We start from the raw sequence: 21,431 nt of genomic DNA, 5'->3' as shown, positions 1-21,431 counted from the left end.
GTGTGCCAGCAGATTTCAGTCATTCTGTGTTTTTCCTTCATTAAGGACTGTCAATATGTTTAGACTATTAAGGGGGATCAATAAGAAGCAATGCACTGCTGTCATTCAAATACAATTGGATGAGTAGCTTAAAACTTCAGTATAATTGTAAGTCACTGACTTTCTTCATGGTTGTCTTGGTTCTGGTCAAAAGACTGCTGGGTGTGCAGAACTCGGGACAAGACCAGGGTGGCACTATCTCTCACCTAATACACACAAACAAAAAAATAGAACACAGAAGATATTCATTTTAATTAAACAAGAAATTATATGACATCACACAAAATGATCTACATACAAGCAGAGAGATAAATAATTAAATAAATCTACATTTATGTGTGTACCTCCCCAAAACTAAACTAAACTAAAGCTAGTGATTGAATAAAACATATAAATATATGAATATATAAATAAAAATCTGTGATGGAATGAAATAAAATATGTTTCAGATACAGTGGGAATAAAGTAAAACATTAATAAAAACTGACAGGCTTGTCAGTAACACTAAAGACCAGATGAAAACCCAAGGTGAACTGGTTTGCATATAACTCAAAATGGTGTAAATTATACTTAATATTGCATTGTTTATATGAATTTTTTCTTTCTAAATAATGAACTGACTCTGAAATCCCAGTCTACTTGTCAAATTGAGCACCACTATAATTTACCAGCCACTATAAACTAACAAAGAAATAAATCCCTGTGATGAAATAAAATAAATGCATTAACTATAAGCTTTAATCAAAATCAAACAACTTTAATTAACTGACAGTAATAGGGTGACCATACGTGCCATTTTTCCCGGACACGCGTCCTGGCCAGGATTTCTATATTGCTTTGATTCTCAAGTATCTCGAGAGCGTATCAAAACATAAGGAACCGATGTCATACACCGATCGGTCTGCACATGCAAACAAAGCCAAAACCTAGATATTTTAGACAATATAGAAATCCTGGCCAGGATGCATCCGGGAAAAATGGCATGTATGGTCACCCTAGACAGTAACAATAGCACAGTGGCATATGCTCTTCAAATATCGAGTGTTTATGTGTGTATTCTTGTGTGATTATGCAAACACTCACATTGTAATGGGCCAGTGTGTTAATTCGTTTCCACCTTCCCTCTTTCTGCGATGTCAAGTCCAGATCGGACAGGATCTGCCCTGTAGAGCCAGGGCGCCACTCTGTGGCAAGAAAAGGAAGTATGTGTTACAATACAGTCCGAGAAAGAAAAAAAAAAAAAAAACTTGGCACATATTACACTTGACAACCTGAGAAAAGAAAATCCCTGGCTGGTTTTTCCCTACACTCCTTCTTTTAACCAGATTCATCTGTCTGATGGATGATGTGAGACATCGGCTTTAACAATTCAGCACATTTAGAAGAACAACTCATTAAGAACTGCAGGAGTGCAGACCGACATGCACAAGATCCCGCCATTAATCAAACCGCTATCTGTTCAAAAGCGAGTCTTCCCCCAGTACTTTTAAATGCAGCGCATTGTTAATAAAGAGAGCTATTTATGCGTGTTACTTTCATAAAGTTGGAAGCTTTCACATTCCGGGTGGTATGAAAATTCATTCCAAGTCTTACCGAGTGCAACGCTGTCCACCGTGGGTCTCTGGGAGTGCGGCAGATTCCTGTACACCTGCTCGATAATCTTCTCCTTCACTTGGGAGATGGTGTCACAGTTCAGGACTTTGACAGGGGTCACATCGGGACCCTCGCCGTGAACCAACACCTGTAGGGTCTAGAGAGTTCAAACAGGCTTAAGTCTACTGATACAACTGTACAAAGATCACCACATCAAATAAACAATCAATCAGACTGAGAATCACCAATTACAAATTCACTAACAAAATAAGAGTGCATGTTTTCCGAGATCTCATGAATCGTTTTCCGCCGAGTAGTTTTCTCCAGTGGATAATGGCCATTCAGTCCCTGAGGAGCAGTGTTACGCTCATGAATGAGATTACAGACTCAATGCTAGCCAATGAAATGGTGTTAGGAGAGCAATGATGGAACACATGAATGCAGTCTCCGCTTTCCTGAGTCTCTCTTACAGCGAGACCCATTCTGTATAAACAAGCTTTCTCTTTAATGGGTCCCTTACCGACCATTTTTGCTAGGAAACCATCTTTGTACAGACATATAAGGAGTGAACAGACACGCCACACACTTCAAAAACAAGTCCAGATGCTAAAATATGTCTAGTACTCACCAAAACAGAGTACTCAACATCATCTCCCAGAAGTCCGGTGTCGTTCAGAGTGTACTTGGCTTTCTTCATCTTGGCATCAACTGGACCTTTTTCCACCTGGTGTTTAATGGCCTTAAAGAGCTTATAGAGCGGCTCCCCGGCTGAGTCCTGTGAAAAACACATTAGTCAGACTTCAGAGCTAGAATTTTTTTTTTTTGCAATTCTATTCATAGCATAATTGCTCACCTTTAGGAACTGGTAGAGACATATGGACATCCAGTTGCACAACATCCTCTCTACAACAGTCTCAGACCTAAACAGGAAACGCAGGCCGATAGTATCATTTGTCAGTACAGGCAATACCTTAAAAAATGGGTTTAACTAACTATTGTCTTGCGTCCTGATAAATTGCAATCTTCATTTGAACGATCCTGACATTGATGCTTGACATCCCAAAAAATATCATTTCTCAATGTCTAATTTCAGTGGCGGCACTAAACCACAAAACGTTCTATGGATTCCTCCATCACAGGATGCAAAAACATACAATTCACTCTTCATTTGAACAATCCTGACATCGATGCTTGACATCCCAAAAAAATCTTTTCTCAATGTCTAATTTCAGTGGCGGCACTAAACCACAAAACTTTCTATGGACTCATCAAGAACCGCATGCAAAAACATACAACGCAACATGATAGTGTACAATTCAGAAACAACTGACTCTTATGAGCGGTTCTGTTTAATGAATGGTTCTAAAAGACATGTTGCCAGTCTGAAACACTGCCCTGTATAATTTACAGCATGAGCATTAGAGAACATTTCTTTCTATGTAAGTATACGTAAGCAAAATGGACATTAGAACTAAAATATACCTAATCAAATCAAAACAGAATCAAAATGAATTAAGAGCTTATGCATCAAAATTAAATCGAATCAGGAACTTTCTACTAAAGTATTCTGAATGGTTTCAGCAATAGCCATGCTGTTTATAGGGTGTTTAGTGTGGTTGTTTACTAGCATAAATCAAAAGGGCCAAGACTATAATATTCTGGTCCAAAGTCCAAGAATTATTCATCTTTTCAGTCAACTGCCGATAAATTTTTAAAGCATGACTGCATGGAAATATTAAAGGGGACACTGGATGCAAAATTCACTTTCACACGGTATTTGCTTATAAATGTATCTTCGCAGTGTGTAGACACAACCACCCTTCAATGATAAAAATCCATTCACTCCGTTTTTTTAATTCCTAAAAAACCAAAAGTCTCAATTATCAAGCCGTTTTGATTTTCTGAGCAATATGATGTCATACTGCTCAGGCCCCGCCCACAACTGCTATTAGCATATTTCTGTCCTCAGCTAGTTGTATGTTGTCTGTATTTACGTCATGCCAGATGAGGCATGCACAGCCTGAGTGAGTGTGTGAGAGAGACAGCACACACAAAGTAACTCACAGAAATGTAAAGATGCATACTGCGGTAGAAAAAAAAAAAAAGATATTTACAAAATATGATTTAGATAAGCAACATTATACGGCCATGATGTTTCCCCGAATATCAATATCAACACGATTGCAATGTGACACACGATTGCAATGTGATTTTATACAATAGTATTTCAATAAACAAGAGGTTAAAATTAAGTGACTTAGATTGTAGACAAAATATTGACTGTTTTTGCTCAATTTCTCTGACGAAAATAGTTCCGATCAAAGCCACAGCAGAAGTGTTTTGTGTCTCCGAGCAACACACAGCGATGTTTCGTTACTGAATGAATCCACGTTTTTGAACGAATCGAGTTGAATCAGCCGTTTGAATGAATCGGTTGAACGAATGAATAAATGACTCACTCATTAAAACAGACACTTGCCGCCACCTACTGGTGGTTTAGTCATATTTAAAAGTATCATTGCATTTTTTTCAACATTTATTTATGTTTAAAAAAATATGTCAAACATTAATCTTATAAAATTATTTATGCATTTGAAATTTTGCAGTGTAAATGTATTTATGGCACCTCAGCTTCATCAAACTGTCTGTGTAAATGCATCTGATGCCACTTCAGATGCAGCTTCTGTTTCCTTTGCAGTGGAAAGATAGAGTTTGTTAATACTAATTTCATTTGAATGGTAACAACTCTACAGTTTCTTATTATGCTAACTGAATTAATTCAAACAAAGTAAGAATTTGATGTGAAAGATGACACATTTAATAAGGTTAGGGGGAAACAAATGACCATTTATGAACATAGTGGGAAATGACATCTGTTTTGTTACATACAGCAACTCATTTTAAGTTAACTATTTCTTCCTCTTTCCAGTCACAGAGCACTTTATTTTGAGAGCTGTTTAAGTGTGAGAAAAGCAGTAACTTAGTCCAGATAGGGGGAATTGTAATGTTTAATAATTTATTTTATTATGTAAATAATTTTTGCATTGAAATTTGCATAGATATTTGTTTGTATATGCTGTCAATTATAGTTCATAGAAACATAATCGGAATCGGCAAAATCGGTATCGGCAGGTCACACTTCCAAAAAAAAAAAAAATAAAAAATAAATCGGAAATCGGAATCGGCCAAGAAAATTGCAATCGGTGCATCTTTAGTAGCAATGACACTCTCTTGTAAGCAACGCAAGTGTTTTGTTGTTGGATGTAAAAGTGAACAGTCACTTTCTCCTGACATTTGAGGCACTGAGGACGCAGTGGTTTATTTTTGTTTTTGATGGTAATGCACCACCAAATACACAAAAAACAGAAGACAGGGATGGAGTGAGCAGTAGCTCATTATCATTTAAAGAGACATGCACCGAAATGGGTCGCTGTGAACAGAGCTGTTTTTTAAAAAGATAAAAAGGTTTTTGTTTTACACGGAAGTATTTTGCAGACATTTCATGAAGACCCTAAAGAATCATACCAACTTGTGGAAAATGGGTTTCCGATGTCCCCTTTAAAGCCAAGTATGAGCAACAATAATAGTGAATTATATGAATTTGTTCTGACCTGCGGAGCATGAGTTTAGGGTTCTTGCTGTGGATGTATTCCTCCATCAGCTCCAGCAGGAGGGTTCTCATGATGTCTGTGTAGTACTCCAGCTTTCCATGGAGCGCCACCGTCAACAAGGAAGCAAAGTAAACCTTATTCCTGGCATTGAACTCTTGCCTGCCCTCCAGGGTACGAATGAACTAAAAAACAAAAGACATGAGTACACAAGTCAGCTTACACATCAAATCCAGTAGTATGAAGACATGCCAACAGAGCAAACTCATCCGGCTGGAGACTGGAAAATGACGTTAAGGGTCTCACATTGATGAGAAAGGTTTTGCTGTTCAGGAGATTGGAGAATTGGTTGAGCGCCTGGTCTACAATGGCTCTGCGGGATTCTGGGATGTCTAGCTTGCCAGTGATCATGACATCGTTGGCTCCATCTTTGGAGGGCAGGAAGAAAACACGGTTGGTGTAGTTCTTGTAGTCCAGGAATGGGATTCGAGCTTCATTCAGATCACTAGTGTGGTCCTCCATCTCTATCATAAGATCTAAGAAACACAGAGGGTAAAGTGTAATATATAAGCTGAAGCATTCAGAATAACAAAACTCAGAATCAGAATCAGAAAGCGCTTTATTGCCAAGTGTGTTTACACACACACACACACACACAAGGAATTTGTCTTGGTGACAGGAGCTACCAGTGCAGAAACAAAAAGTACAGACATAGTCATCCCTGTTCTTCTAGAAAATTATCTAGAAAGCAAATATTTGCTGAGGTGACCAGCAACAAATAAAAATACCAGGAAATGACCTGCAATCAATAGTTTATGACAGAAAGACTCATCATTCAATTTTTGTACAAGAACATAAACTATTTGAGAAGCAGGAACATCTCACCTGTGAACTCTTTTTTACAGCGATCACGGACACTCTCCTCTAAATTTGCAAGCTGATTTTTGATTTTCTCATACTCTCGTTCTGCTTGCTGGCTTTTCCTCCTGCACACATACAAACACAAACATTATTTATATTTAAATTTTCTTAAATCTAATTTACTGCTTATTATTTTGAAATTTTTTATTGAAAGTAGAGAGGAAGAGGGCAGGAAATACAGATCACTGGTTTATTTGATGTTCTAAATATATGAATTTTAATTCATGGTTCGATTATTTTTATCTGCTTAATTTAATTTACTGCTTATTATTCATTATTAATTCAATTAAATACAAAACTTTTTTTTAGAGAGGACATCTAGATAATAGGTTTATTTGCTGTTGACAATCAGACTGAATTTTAATTTGTTTTGATAATTTTTTATTTAATTTACTGACTAGTCGCGTAGTCATTTGTTAACTTTAAAAAAAAAAAACTTTTTTTTATGGATGTTAGAGAGAGAGGACAGGAAATGATAGATAGAAGTGGAGGGAATGAGACCATATTGGAAAAAAAAAATTGAGCAATATGTCTGATGCGCTACTCACTAGACCACAGCTTTGAAATCAAAGTTATTAAGTTCACATTATTACAGTCTGGTGCACTCCGAGGTTTGTTACCTGTAGCAATAGATCGACACTGCAATGAAGAGGACCATGGGAATGAGGACAGCAGGAATGATGATGTAAAGAGGAACCTCGTATTTCCTCTCAAAGCGAACAGAGCCGACATTCCACTCTCCGTTGCCAAATATGATCTAAAAAAGACAAGAAACATTGAACGCAGGGTAAAATTGGTGAGAATAATTGTGATTAAAACGTGAGCAGAGCAATTTCTAACCGTCAGCTCCATAGCCTCTGAGCTGGTGTCTCTGCGATGGCGTCTGGAGGTGGATTTAGGAGGGCTGGAGGGGGCCACGAGGAACAGCTTATCGTCCTCCAGGATTGTCACCGGGCATAACACATCACCCACAAACGCCTGGGCCTCTTTGGCAGTCATGGCTTTGGAAAAACCTTTACCCTGCATCACAGAAAAGCAATGAAGCGGTTACTGAAACCAAAGTCCATTTAAGGCATATTTTTCTATGCAGCATCCAAAATCTGTCGTTAACAAAAATACTTGCATTAACGTTGATGATGCTATTTTCCGTGATGGCTTTATCGGTCAAAGGAACGAACGAGGGGTCTTGATGGTAAACGAACTCTGTCAAGTTCTCCACCAAGTTGTCCAGCTGGATGATCGTTCTTAAGAACTGGTTTATGTAGGTCTTGTTCACAACGGGAGAGAGGAACTCCAGTACGGTCTCGTTCTTGTAGCTAACTTCTTGAACGAACTGTAGGAAAGAAAACAAGTCAGTTTTTCTCTGCATAAAACATATTTTACAAACGTCTGAGCACTAAAAAAGAAATAAGACAGCAGGATGTCAGCTGCGTGATGAATGTTGCTTATTAACACTAAGAGAAGGGAGACGGAGGAAAGGAAATATTAGGTAGATGCAGACAGAAGAGAGAGAGAGGAAACTCCTCAGCTTGAAACTGAGCAATGGGTTGTGATAGCCAGACATTTGATCAAAAAAAGAAATTACATAAAAATGAAATGCTGACATTTCTTAAGAGCCGATCAATAACATCTGACAGAACAAAAATAAGGAAACCTGAAGATTTAAAATGAAAGCACAAGCGACACGGAGTAAAAAAGCTTTCAATAAATAATAACTTACATTTTAACCTTCTCAAAGTTATTGTATGGCTTCAAAAGGCTGCATATTGAGCACAATTTGTTTTAGCTACATTTATGGTGCTTTTTAAAAATCCATTATGGAGCCTGTGGTCACTACGAACTAGAAAATATGAGTTTGCTTTTTGAGTTCTATGGACAAATAACATCAAGTCAGTGTTATTTTAGTATTAATTTTAAACTATAAGAGTAGTTATTAATATTTTAAATGATCTTTTGTTTTTTTATTTTTACATTTTACTCTTACTTTTTAGTCATTTTGTCATTTTTAGTAGTTTTAGATTTTTTAAATGTCTATTTAACTTTAATTTATTTTTATGTCAGTTTTAGTTTTAGGAATTTTAGTACACTGTAAAAAGTTATAAGTTGACTTTACTTAAAAAAAATTAGGAAACCCGTTGCCTTAAGTAAATCATAATTAAAAAAATAAGTTAAGTTAAGTGAATTGTCAAGTTCACTTAACTTTAAAAAAAATATATATTATTTACTTAAAAATATTAAGGCAACGGTTTTCCTCAATTTTTTTAAGTAAAGTCAACTTATAACTTTTTACAGTGTACTTAAACTTATTTAATTTTAGATGGTTGCTAAGACAAATATTTTTTTATATTTTACATTTATGTTTTATTTTAGATTTATTTCAGTTAACGAATATTATTTTTAATATTTTTAAATTTTAGTTACCAATAACAATACTGCATCTATTAAGTTTGTATGACATAGAGGACTTCTAAAATTAGATTTTTTCATTTTTAGGTGGACTATCCCTTAAAGGAAACAGAATGAGAGTCTTTACTTCAAATCCCTGCCTTGCTTATTGTAAGAGACCGTTGACTTCACCACAGATGGGCCAAAAAATGATCACTAAAAACATTGCACGCACCTCTACATCACTAGACTTGTGATTGAACTCGTCAGAAGAGGGCAGCACTCGCATGGTGGCACTCTGCACCTGATCAAATCCAGATCCCGTCACCACGATCTTACGACCTCCGCTGAAAACACACAAACATACACAAAGACATGTAACACTTGTGTACACAGCCATATATTTTCACCCCTGAACCTCGAAATACATGTTGACATCTTAATTGTGATCAGATTTTCAAAGCCATGGCATTCAAAATTTGAAATGCCCAATAGCGAGACTGTATATGTGAGCGAGGCTTAAAAACAGACTTACCAAACAAAGCTGGCCCGTGGGGCATAATCTGTAACTTTGGGATTGGCTGAGTATTCGAATCCGCTGACTTCTCTGAATGTGTCCTTGCCATACTTTACAATAACATACAACCTATCTGAAGGAATCTTCTGTCCTTTATATGGGCCTGTCATGCAGGTGATCTCCTTGCCAAATGTCAACCTGCATGTTTAAAAACATAAAGACATGATCAGAATTGGACTAAGATAAATCACATCTGCTTTATTTCTCCTCGTCACTCACACTTTACAAGGCTCTCTTTCCACTGTGATGCTGATGTCATCTATGCTAGCCGTGTCTAGGTTTTCTCCCGTGATAGTGATGACGGTTCCTCCAGCGGCTGGGCCTTTCGAGGGGGACACAGCATTCGGGACAGGATCCTGAGAAAACAAACAAACAAAAAAAACACTTTGTTAACATTTGCTCACTCACAGCTCTAATAATCGCTCTCTCTTTTTTTTTTTACATCAGCCTAGCTTAATTAAATATTGACAAGGCTATGCTCACACAGTCAGTGGAATAAAACATAAAATTAATGTCTGAAAAGATATAATAATAACCTACACATACACTACCGTTCAAAATTTGGGCTTAGTAAGATTTCTAAAAGATCATGTGACACTGAAGGCTGGAATAACAGTTGCTAAAAAATTCAGCTGTCATCACAGGAATAAATGACATTTAAAAACTATTAAAACAGAAAACAATTGTATTAAATTGTAATGTTACTTGGAGATGCAACTTGGAGAACTTAAAAATTCAAAAATAATGTATCAATTACAAACTTGTGTAAAATAAAAGTGGTCTATCCTTGTGTTCTAAATGCTGGTTTGCTAAATTCAGAATTAAAAACCCATTTGACTTTGAAAACGTGACTCAATTCTGACTGAAACCTAATATTCTGCTCAAAAACAAAAGAAAAAGTCCAAAAAAATCAAGATGATCATCAACCATCCTCACTAGATCCATTTGTCTGGTTAACATCATGACAATGCTAGTTCACTAGCTTGACCAGAAACAACTACTGGATCAGCAAGGGAGTCTAAGCTGTTTGTTTCGGGAGTTCAATCATTTAGAAATTTACACAGAAGGCGGCAAACAGGATACTAAACAGCCACAAAGGTTTCATCATAGAGAAAGCAGTTACCCTATAAGTGAAATACACGTCCGATTGTCCTGTTCTCCCTCCTTCCACCTCTACTTCCACTGGACCGGATTTGCTGTGCCTATTGGGCAGGTCTTCAGGGGGTGCTACGGGGAAAGGCCCAATCTCACACACAACACTGAAAAAACATGGGTAGAAGAGAATGATAAGCTCTTTCTAACATGCAGCATGTGTTTTAAATGCTCTATACAACAGCGGTACAGTATATGCAGTGATACTGCATTCATCTAATAAGGCAGTCATGCTGTACCTGGTACTGACGGAGTATCTCTCCGGCTGATGAATACATGGCACTCCAGCCACGGTGATTCTCTTAATGTCCTCCTGCTTGATGCCCAAGTTAGAGCCTTTTATTGTGACAGAGATCTGTCCATTCATCGGCCCATACCGGGGAACAATCTGGAATGAAAGCAGAACAGCACAGTTAAAAGAGGCCTATAATACTCAAAACCATAAACTATAGAGTTACAAAGATCACCCATAACCATTGTGCCCTTGAGTGAACCAGCTGCTTTGGAGAAAATCATTTGCCAGATGACAAATAATAAAACACCATCAGGCGCAGGCGGCGCGATCATTAGAGTCTCAGATGGATTCAACAAAACACTAGAGTGAGAGACTGAGTTTGTGACTACCAGCGCAGCCATCTATATATCATTTAGGCATAAAAAATGGAGAAGAGGATGAAAAGAAATGGTGTTTTCTTGAGAAGATGAAGAGTAGAAATTTATGAACTGCATTTGAACCGGGAATAGCGAGATTAGTAATCGCTGACGTCGACGCCAATGAGATATTCTTGGATGAATTTTGAGCTTAGCTTGAAGCGTGACTAAATTTAGCATTAGCAAAGTTTAAAATAATGTTGAGCGACAGTATCGTGAAAAGAAAGACAAGAAGAATTGTCCTCACGTCAGTGATCTTTGGAGGAGGACACTGCTCCAGCTCCTGGTTGCACAGGTTTCTATAGATGCAGGATTTTGTTGCGTCGCACCACACGCAGTTATACTTCTGATCAGCGTTCTTACACAAACTGCAGTCCTCACGTCTAACTGAACAGTTGTAGAGCACCACTGAGTAGAAAAAAGGAGGAAAACAAAGCAATTCAGAGAACTGAACACTAAATTCATTGTCTTTCAAAATTATGCTTCAAAACTAAAAAATAAAAAGTTCTTCTAGTTTTTTTGTTTTGTAGAGGAATAAACATTTCATTAAACACTGCTGTTTATCACTATGTTTTCGGAAATTGTGAGTTATGTAAATTAGGCTGTTTATTGTTGTATGTGGTGATTTATTAGTCAGTCACATTAAGCACAAAGATGTTTGATGCTCATTGTTTTTGTGGCAGATAAACACCACTCAGAATATGCAGAATATGCTGGCAGTATTGGCTTTGATGTTATGCAGATAACTGCTGTACATTTAGTTAATACCTTGCAGAATAGCTTAGCGTAGCTTAAAGGGATAGTTCATGTTTAGCAGATGAGCACTTACAAAATGACATCTTCCAGTTAAAAAAATGCACATCAAATGGACACCTGGATGACATAAATGTGCTTTTATATGTAGTTGAAGGGATAGTTCTCCCCCAAATATGCAATTTTCAAAGTGCTCATCTGCTAAACATGTATAAAACAGTCCTAGTTGGATATGAAAACAAGATTCGAAAGATCAGTCTCTAAGATGCCAATGATACATAACATATGTTAATCTGCTTATTTTATAAGAGGTTTATCAGATGTTCATACACAACCTTTCCATATCTTGACGATCCACGTTTCTGCAGCTTCTGTAAGCTATGATGATGAAAAATTAATTTAAATGTACCTCTGAGGGTGCTGTCAATCTTCCTGTCTGTGACTTTATCCTTTATGTAGAACGTCACATTCACCTCTGGCTCTTTGTCATATTCAAACTGGCAAAAAAACAGTAGAAAGGAGTCAGTTAAGACACAGATAACAGGCAAACACATCACTGCATCTGGAACAACTGTGTGCCGCAGTAAATTCTCTCCTGCCAACATGACGTCTTTGTGAACTCGATCACTATGTGTTTGTTACGCCCACATAGGACTGAGCCCTACACACATGTGCAGCTCAATAGCTGTGAAAGCCATATTGGCTGGTGCTCAAACTCCAGAAACAAATCGATGTGTGAACAGAGAAGAAGTAGAAAGTGAGGGAGACATAATAGGAGGAGGAATATGAGTAGAGAGTACTGACCACATATCCCTCAAATCTGTACTTTGACCCATCAGCCTCCACAGTCACCTCGCCCACCTGTTTCATGAGCTCGGTGCCGATCTGAAAGGTTGTGCCCTGAGAGACATGAAGAAAGAGTATTGCTGTTTATGCAGACTCTAAAAACAGGCATTTTACTATAAAAATCATGCTGACAAATAGCCTCACGGAGATATTGGGTAAATATATTTTTTATTGCATCTTTATTGCTCTCTGAAATACTTGATTCTGATTGCTCAATGGTTATGGTTATGTGATAAATTATGTAGTTATTGCTAGTAATATATGAAGTGATAAAAGAAAAATAACACTAGAAAAAAATATGGAAATTCCTTAACAGTACAAGAAGCCCTAATTTTAAAGACTTTTTTAGAGTGTAAAATAATTTAATTAAATCAATATCTCATAAATGTATGCACAGTATTTAGTAAGCATAATGCAACTGATTATACATTATTCTTTACATATGTGAATAAAAGAATATAAATTAATTAAATAAATAAATACATAAAAATCTTCAAGAAAACCTCAGGATGCGCACATTTTATACACTAATATACTGAACATAACAACCAAACTATGTACAATAATAAGTAATGCATGTATTTTACTCTATATTCTTCCAAATTTTTTCCCAGAAATTCAATGGGGGTTTTAAATCCAACAGGAATAAGCAGAGGTTCCGGGATCTCAAACTGAGGACACCGGTCATCCTGCAAGAACCATAAACAACCAAAAAAAAAAAAAACTGTTATTAGTCCTGTTTCGTCACCAAAAGACGATCGTTCACCATATATTAAAGCACAAACAGGCATATTAATTTATATATGCATGCACTCTTCCTAACATGACTCACCTCCATGTGTTGTATGATATGATCACCCTTGACAGTGTCATCTCTATCACTGCATGTGTGATCCTGAATGTTCCACTGGCAGCCCCACTTACTGGTTACACATGCAATGCATCTGCAGAACACACAACTGGCCAGTCAAAAGACTAATCTTAAGAAATGCTATATAGAAGACATTTTTTAAACATTGCCTGATACTCACGGTGTATTCTCCGATCTCTTCACCACTGCTGCACAGTTGTAAAACTCAAACGCACTAGATGCCACTTCAATGCTGTCATTTACCGTGATCTTCACAGTCACTGCCACAAAATCTACACACATGCATATGAGAATCATATGAGCTTTTAGGTAGTAGTAATTCATATAACCAGTTCTAAAATTCTAGAGCTCAAGGTGCTAGATACACCAAGGTCATGGGTTTGATTCCCACAGAAAGCACAACCTGATATAAGCTTTTGTAACTACAGAATCATTGCAAATGGGAATCACATCAGCTTTTAGGCAAGAGCATTTCATACAACCAAGTTTGAATTTCTAGAGCTCAAGAGGTGCTAGATACGCCAAGGTCATGGGTTCGATTCCCAAGGAAAGCACAACCTGATAAAAGCTTTTGTTCACATGATTTTCACATGATTTTTTTAGAATCATGTGAAATGGGAATCATATCAGCTTTTAGACAGGAAAATTTCATATGAACAATTCTGAATTTCTACAACTCAATAGGTGCTAGATACGCCAAGGTTGTGAGTTTGATTCCCAAGGAAAGGAGGACCCAATAAAAGTTTTCTGTAAGTCTAGCATCAATAAGTTAAACTTCAAAATCTATCTGCTAACAGATTTAGCTTCAGTGTAATGTTTTCATGTGATCAGTCTCCAAATTAAAAATCACAAAACTAACAAATTACAAACATGAAGAATTGAAAAACTTTTCAAGCCTGACATAATTTTTAGGCATTCTGCAAGACAAACACCATCTGTTTGTTTTGTGAGTAAAGGAGGCAGCGAGAAGACAGCTTCACAGTAGGTGATTATTAAGTTAAAGGCAAACAGGATGGCCTCACCTTGTGTCTCAGGTGTGGGTGGTATGTTCTCAGAGGTCGGGAGATAACAAATGACCTTTGTGCCTTCCATAGTTGCATGACATTTGTAGCCATCAAACTCACAGTTAAGTCTATCAGGACTGCTGATACTGGGGAGGGAGGGGATGCCAATCATCACCTGCAAGTTTAAACCAGTAAATGGATTTAGGAAATAACTAAAATACAAACATATATGAATGAATGAATGAATGAATGAATGAATGCATGCATGAATGAACGAATGAATGTACGAATATGGAAAAACATCAGTTCTCACATTTTGAACAGCGAATTTAATATTAATATTAAGTTTTCTAATTGTTTATGATTATTGGATGATGATTTGTTTAATACTGAACAGTGATGAACAAGCAAGAAAAAAAATTCAAAATATATTATTTTTATTATTTACTTTTTAAATTATATTTTCAATCGCTTAATAAGGTTTTATTGTTTACCATAAATTTGTGTTGTGAAAAACACAATGTTAAAATTCCCTGACATTTCTAGGTTTTGCACAACTGTATTTCCCCTGAAATACGCAATTTGAAATATGAAATAATATTGATTTCAGCAAATAGTAAACAAGTTAGAAGTATACTGCCTTTATTCATTGCCACTGATCCAGGAAGTTAATTACGGTATACAGGAAGCCTCTTCAATCAACCATGACCACTTGAGTTTCTTCTGAGACGTATTAGAAATGCATGAAAAGTGCTCTGTGCATTCATGTGGTATGAAATGATAGTTTCAGATGCCTTGTTTAGTAACTTCATCATGTCAGCTCATGAAAAAAGGATTAGACTCACAGACTGGATCTGTTACAGCCAGTAAATATCAATCCTGAGTCAATCCTTAAGAGGTTAGGGTTTGAAATAACTCCAGACTGTATCACAGTGTGTGTGTGTTTGTGTACGTGTTATGCTTTAGTACCTGTGTACGCGCCGTTTTCTTGCAGCTGAAGTTGGGGGGCTCGAAGGACTCAATATTTACACATGTCTGTTTTGGACTCCACAACCAGGCATTCCTTCCTTTTCCTTTGCGACAATCCTTTTTCCTAGTACAACTGCAAGAGCAAAGCAGACAAACATGGCTAATGAGCCATACTGCTTTCACTTTAACTAGACTGCACACAAATATATACCACATACTGCTGCTAAAATGTAACAGGCAACTCTAAGACTTCTCTTACACCATATTTTAGTTTAAACAATTTCAAAATGAGATCGCTAAACTGCTTAGTATTCTAAAACATACTTTAATAAGGATGTTAGTCACATGACCCACAGGAGCCATGGGTCTTAGTTTATTTGACAGTAGAAATACGAAACTCTGTTGTAGTATGGCAGTGTTATTACTTGTCCTGTCCTTTACTGGACAAGAATGCCCAACTGATGGTGTGCTTTTGTTAATAAAATGAGTCTAAAAGACTTACCGGCCTTCCAACACACACCAGCCACAATATGGGTCCCGTTGGGACACACATGATTGACAATCATTCTTCTGCTCACAGGCCTGCACTGGCACTTTGGTGATCTATGCAGAAGAGAAGCAAATAAGACAAAAGCCACAACCTTTAAAATACCAATTTGTTTTAGGATGCCTAATAACTTATGCACATATAATTGAAAGCTTTTGTATTAAGAGTTTGAGGTGAGATCACATTATTAAAAAGTTCCACTGTCAAGCACTTTTTGCCATACCTTTAGGACCCAAAAGTCACTAAATGTCATAATTGTAAAGCAGGACAGCTGCAGCATATTATTTTAGCAATATCAGAAGAGTTGCCTTGCAAAATAACATTTGTGTGCAACAAACTGTCAATTTATGAATCAGCTTATGGCAGTTAACTTAAGTGATCCACTTCAACACTCTCAGTTTCCTGCTTCTAATATATGGGCCATGTAAACGGGCCAAATGACTGAATGGAAGAGAGAGTTAAGTCTTCTGGTAGGCTAAAAGAATATGACAGCCGGCTGTTATATTTTTGTGGCAGATTACAGAGTCTAGGGAGGTCATATGCAATATTTCAAGTTCTCTATATGTTTACGGCACCGTTTCATAAAAAATTCCTTCAAGATTAGCAAGCCAACATCATTCAAACAGGTTTTAACCAGTGCATGATCTCTGTTGACTCTATGTGATATGAGTTGTGGATGTGTTCATAAACAAACCTTTCTGCCAGTGGTGATGTACAAGATATCCAAAGTTGAATTAAAAAAGAGGTTTTTGTTCACCCCACCGTCTGTGCGTTCCCCTTGAATCTTGTTATAAAGATTAGGCTGACTGGGGTCAAGATGCACCTGCAAGCAGAAAGTTAATTCATTCATGCATTTGGCAAATGCATTTATCCAAAGCAACTTACATGTAAACACTGTATTATATGGACAGTATAGCTAGAGCAAACCCTAGGGTTAAGTCTATTTCTCAAGTGGTTGTAGCTCATACTGTAAATCACCCATTCTTGGGTTTGAACCAACAACGTATTGGTTACCAGCCCGTATTATTAACCACCAAGCCAGACCATCACAGCAGTCAAACCTCAAGGACTTTAGTGAAATTTAAAGTGGACAGAAACCAGGCCCTGGAATGGGACTCACCTTTAAGACATCTGCTCCACTGGTTCCCAAAAATGCCACAGTGTGTTCATCCTCCACCGCCACAGCTACAGCTGTCAGCATGTCATTTCGGGTGTAGATGGGTTCGACAGCCAGAGCGTACTCAGGTTTACTGGCTAGTGGAGATGGCAGGAACTCTGCACCACATTTATATATCTTCACCATGTTCTTCTGTTGGATGAAAAGACACGCCACATTCAGAGGGGTTGTAAAGGCCCACACAAAACGGAACCAGAATTGAAGTAACACAACAACTCACGTCTCTTATGGTCTTGCAGATGGCCTCGGTCTTAGAGATGTAGGGTGAATAAACAGTCTTTGGTTTCTCGTCCTCCAGAACTTCTCCTATGTAGCAGGACTCAATCACCTCTACAAGCCTGGCGTTAATGCTGCTGAGCGGGTACATGCACAAGGCAGAACCGCCACCATCCTCATCCGCGCTGAAGACTGCAAACAGAACCTTATCATTGGGATTCGAAGGGATGATCTTGCTAGCCAAAACTTCTCCTGGTCTGGCCAGATACACCGCTTGCACCTTGTTGAATGTGTTCTCCTGTCCGTCAGTTTTGACGGAGCAGTTGAGTTGGAGCTCGGTGTAAGAATAATAATGATGGTCATTCTCGCACAGGCGCGCTATAAATGTGATCTTCCTGCTGTCGCTGGTGCCTGGAGTACGTGAGAACAAGAAGTAGATGTAACCGTTGTCTTTGAAAGCATGGCGAAAGTCGTGGAGGTATCGCTGGACAAAAGGACTAGCTTGCACAGTGGAGGCTTCAACCATGTTCTCAAAGACATCCATTTCTCCATGCTCCTGCAGCAGTCGGGTGCTGATGAGTTTTGAACTGTCTGAGCTACCATAGCCCTTCCCCACTAGAAATATGCTGAGGTTTGCATTATTATGAGCATCTATAAAATAAGAAATTACTCCCACAACGGCAACAGACTCCTCTGTGCTGGCTACGTACGTCTTCTCGCCTTTAGTGTCACTGTAGTACACCTGTTTGTCCACGCTGTTGAGGTTTACCAAAGAGCAGATGCCCCTGAAAAGGCTTCCGCAAACGATCAAGGTGCCGTTGGCGGAGTTAACCAGCAGGAGTTTGTTGATGTTGTCCATATCTTTTGCATCAGTGCACTGTGCAGTGATTGGTGGAGTGCAGTGTGGGTTGTCTTTCTTAGGGCCTGTTGTAGCACTGCTTTCCTTCAGCAGGTTATAGTTTAGCTGATAGATGTTATTAATGGCACCCACATAAATTCGGCCGGTTTGAGGGTCCTGAACGACATTGTTGATGACGGTATCAGACAAGAAATAATCTTGAGTATCATCACAGCAAGATGAGCCAAAACACAGCAGCAGGGACAACGCTGCCAGGGCCCTCCACGCCATTTCTTGAAGAGAGAAAACAAAACAAGACATACATCAATTAAGAGGCCAGTGACCAAGTTACATACCTGTGCAAATGTTGTCGCCAAACTGCTAGGGTGTCTACATACAATTCATACATACAATGAATGCACCTCTAATATAGTGTGTTTTTTTTGTTTCTGAATTAAGGGTGATACAACTGTCCTACCATAATGGCAAAATCTTTTTTTATTATTATTATTTTTAGGGGGAAAAGAAGAGAATCAGTTTTGTTTTAAAAAATCTATATTAATATATGAAAAACCTTTGTCTGCTGAAAGTCATGTGGTGCCACCAACACGCAGAAAAAAATAAAAACACTAAACAGGAAATTATATCATATGTGACCCTGGACCACAAAACCAGTCTTAAATCGCTGGAGTATATTTGTAGCAATAGCCAAAAATACACTGTATGGGTCAAAATGATACATTTTTCTTTTATGCCAAAAATCATTAGGATATTAAGTAAAGATCATGTTCCATGAAGATATTTTGTAAATTTCTTACCATAAATGTATAAAAACTTAATTTTTGATTAGTAATATACATTGCTAAGAACTTCATTTGGACAAATTTAAAGGCGATTTTCTCAATATTTAGATTTTTTTGCACCCTCAGATTCCAGATTTTCAAATAGTTGTATCTCGGTCAAATATTTTCTGATTCTAACAAACCATACATCAATGGAAAGCTTATTTATTCAGATTTCAGATGATGTATAAATCTCAATTTTGAAAAATTGACACTTAAGACTGGTTTTGTGGTCCAGGGTCACATATAGGAATCTACACAGACCTTCAATACTTTGAGGTCAACCTTTTTATGATATAACGGGTTTTCAGTTCCGGTCTTAAAATGTCAGGTGGTATAACTTCCCAAAACGTAGTATTATTGAATTCATGAAAATAATTAAATTTGTAAAAGTGTATTTTAAAACTTTTTGAAAATAATTTGTCATATGCATACAGTCTCGTGTATTGAGGATTTTAAGGAAGATGTTTTTTGGCTTGATGGCAACACCATATAACATTATTCATTGAAAGAATTGCTGAAAATAGTTTTTCGTGTGTTGCTTTTTCAAAGGTACATGAATCCAACATGAATACATAGAACACATTTCTACGAACTTGGAACATGAGCTTTAAACTAAATTAATAAAAGGCTCCTTCATTTTTTTTTCTCTCATTTGTCATTGACCCAATAGAGATGCTCGCCTTAGCAGGCAGCACTAATAAATTCACACTTGAAAAGTGACGTCTTTCTGGAAGCTGGAGAATTTCTTTGGTATGCATCATTATACTATACTGAAGTAAGCACTAGTCAAAAGTGCTACCAACAAAGACTAAGTTAAAAGAAAAATCGATCGCGCCTCTCAACTCTTCCCTCAAAGGGGTTGCAGATGGCTGCGTGATTTGACACGCTGATACAAGCGAAGCATTTCTAAAGAAGCTCGTCCTCCACCCCTGCACTTTCATTCTCCTTTTCATCCATCCCCTCAGCACTTCAGCAGGTCCTAAAAACACTGGGGCGGAAGTCAAATGCTCATCAAAGCAATCACAGGGCAGCCTGATTCCAGCATAACAGAAGGTGGCTCAGTGAATTATGGGTACAACCTCAGCAGGTGGGCCAAACAATCCTGTCCTCCTTCCTGTAAACAACCCCTATAATAACCAGCGTGGCATTCAAAGTTATTGTGTTAGACAGGAAGATCTAATCACGGTCATGAACATTCTTGAGCTAATTTTAGATGTTTATAAGGTTGCAAAAGTAGTTGGGGGGGATGAAATATTAACCATATTCGCTCAATATTCCTGACCATTCCATCACTCCGCAGAAGTTCACAGGAACTCAGTCTTATTTGCCTAAACATGATGACAATCCTCTGGAGTGGACTTCCACATAACTGACTGCGATGTTTAGATTTCTAGAGCAAATACTTCACTGCAAATCGAATGGCAGGAGTCTCTCAGACACCATGATCCTGAGCCCAGAGCTCATAAAGAATTCATGCTAAGAGTTTAGCGGATATTACAGCTCTTATTGGCTTTAATGACGGGACTCCAGAGACACCATATGAGGCAGGGCAGAAGTGACGGGCTTTTTCTCTTTACTTAGTGTCTGTCAGAGCTCTGGCATGCAGGGTTTGCAATGAGATTAGAGGTTACTGTGGGGGGGGAGTGTGTTAAATTTTACGTGTGTGTACAGTATGTGTGTGTGAGAGTCTAGTGTTAACTGTTAACAGGAGGCGGTCTTTACTGCTGATTCAGAGCATATGGGTGATTTGTCTGGACTGTACAGCTTTAGAAAAAAGTGACAGGAAGGATAGGTTTTGGCAAATTGTCAAGTTCCATTATGAATATTTAGACTGACGATCCCCCTCTTACCCTCAAACACAAGACCAAATTATTAACAGGAACAATGATGCCAGTCTCTCAGTATAGACTTGATATTTGTGCTGAGTGTGCCACACGGCTCTGACTAAGCAAGTCATGTGATCACAAATGAATGCAGTGTGCCTTATGACACACTCCTTGATTTGCATGTTAACACACACAACATTAGTCACTGGAGGCACTAGCTAAGGCAGGCTTTCCTGTTGCTAGCACATTCTCAAGCTTAGCCCTAAGTATAATGTTCAAAAACCACTGTTCTTAAGAAAAGAATTTAACTAGGATACATTTAGGATCAATTCTGAAAAGTTCAAAAGATCTTCTCTAATTCCACGGAACAATTTAAAACAGTTCTTTATTGGAATCCATGGTTTCATGAAGAACCTTTAAAATCCATGAATGCTCCACTGTACAAAAGGTTTTTTATAGCAGAAAAAGGTTCTTTGGATGTTCTTTACAATGGTTCTTTACTGAAAGGTTCTTTGGGGAACCCAAAATGGTTCTTCTACGTCATGACATTGCTGTGAAAACCTTTTTCTGGAACCTTTGAAGACAGTAAGTCATACTGGTTTGAAACAAGCAA

At 37.8% G+C, this 21,431-nt stretch overlaps 1 protein-coding gene across 1 annotated transcript in view; it reads right to left on the bottom strand.

The window, feature by feature from the left end:
* Nucleotides 1-21,431, bottom strand: part of plxnb2a.1 (plexin b2a, tandem duplicate 1) — a 108,884-nt gene that overhangs the window by 6,249 nt on the left and 81,204 nt on the right. Inside the window, exons 3-30 of the mRNA XM_058772146.1 lie at nucleotides 17,314-18,440; nucleotides 17,037-17,225; nucleotides 16,611-16,739; nucleotides 15,872-15,972; nucleotides 15,370-15,502; nucleotides 14,419-14,575; nucleotides 13,557-13,668; nucleotides 13,358-13,469; nucleotides 13,113-13,214; nucleotides 12,484-12,579; nucleotides 12,089-12,176; nucleotides 11,174-11,334; nucleotides 10,515-10,663; nucleotides 10,247-10,382; nucleotides 9,343-9,479; nucleotides 9,082-9,261; nucleotides 8,782-8,893; nucleotides 7,285-7,494; nucleotides 7,002-7,181; nucleotides 6,782-6,918; nucleotides 6,126-6,226; nucleotides 5,547-5,776; nucleotides 5,244-5,425; nucleotides 2,486-2,552; nucleotides 2,261-2,407; nucleotides 1,633-1,789; nucleotides 1,123-1,223; nucleotides 161-245 (exon numbers count right to left, since the gene is read on the bottom strand). Of these exons, the coding sequence (XP_058628129.1) occupies nucleotides 161-245; nucleotides 1,123-1,223; nucleotides 1,633-1,789; nucleotides 2,261-2,407; nucleotides 2,486-2,552; nucleotides 5,244-5,425; nucleotides 5,547-5,776; nucleotides 6,126-6,226; nucleotides 6,782-6,918; nucleotides 7,002-7,181; nucleotides 7,285-7,494; nucleotides 8,782-8,893; nucleotides 9,082-9,261; nucleotides 9,343-9,479; nucleotides 10,247-10,382; nucleotides 10,515-10,663; nucleotides 11,174-11,334; nucleotides 12,089-12,176; nucleotides 12,484-12,579; nucleotides 13,113-13,214; nucleotides 13,358-13,469; nucleotides 13,557-13,668; nucleotides 14,419-14,575; nucleotides 15,370-15,502; nucleotides 15,872-15,972; nucleotides 16,611-16,739; nucleotides 17,037-17,225; nucleotides 17,314-18,438 (4,816 nt within the window). The 5' untranslated portion in view covers nucleotides 18,439-18,440. The remainder of the gene's footprint in view (nucleotides 1-160; nucleotides 246-1,122; nucleotides 1,224-1,632; nucleotides 1,790-2,260; nucleotides 2,408-2,485; nucleotides 2,553-5,243; nucleotides 5,426-5,546; nucleotides 5,777-6,125; nucleotides 6,227-6,781; nucleotides 6,919-7,001; nucleotides 7,182-7,284; nucleotides 7,495-8,781; nucleotides 8,894-9,081; nucleotides 9,262-9,342; nucleotides 9,480-10,246; nucleotides 10,383-10,514; nucleotides 10,664-11,173; nucleotides 11,335-12,088; nucleotides 12,177-12,483; nucleotides 12,580-13,112; nucleotides 13,215-13,357; nucleotides 13,470-13,556; nucleotides 13,669-14,418; nucleotides 14,576-15,369; nucleotides 15,503-15,871; nucleotides 15,973-16,610; nucleotides 16,740-17,036; nucleotides 17,226-17,313; nucleotides 18,441-21,431) is intronic.

The sequence above is a fragment of the Onychostoma macrolepis genome, chromosome 04 (assembly GCF_012432095.1).
Source record: "Onychostoma macrolepis isolate SWU-2019 chromosome 04, ASM1243209v1, whole genome shotgun sequence".
Taxonomy (NCBI): Eukaryota; Metazoa; Chordata; class Actinopteri; order Cypriniformes; family Cyprinidae; genus Onychostoma; species Onychostoma macrolepis.
This window is presented reverse-complemented; position numbering and strand designations above follow the sequence as displayed.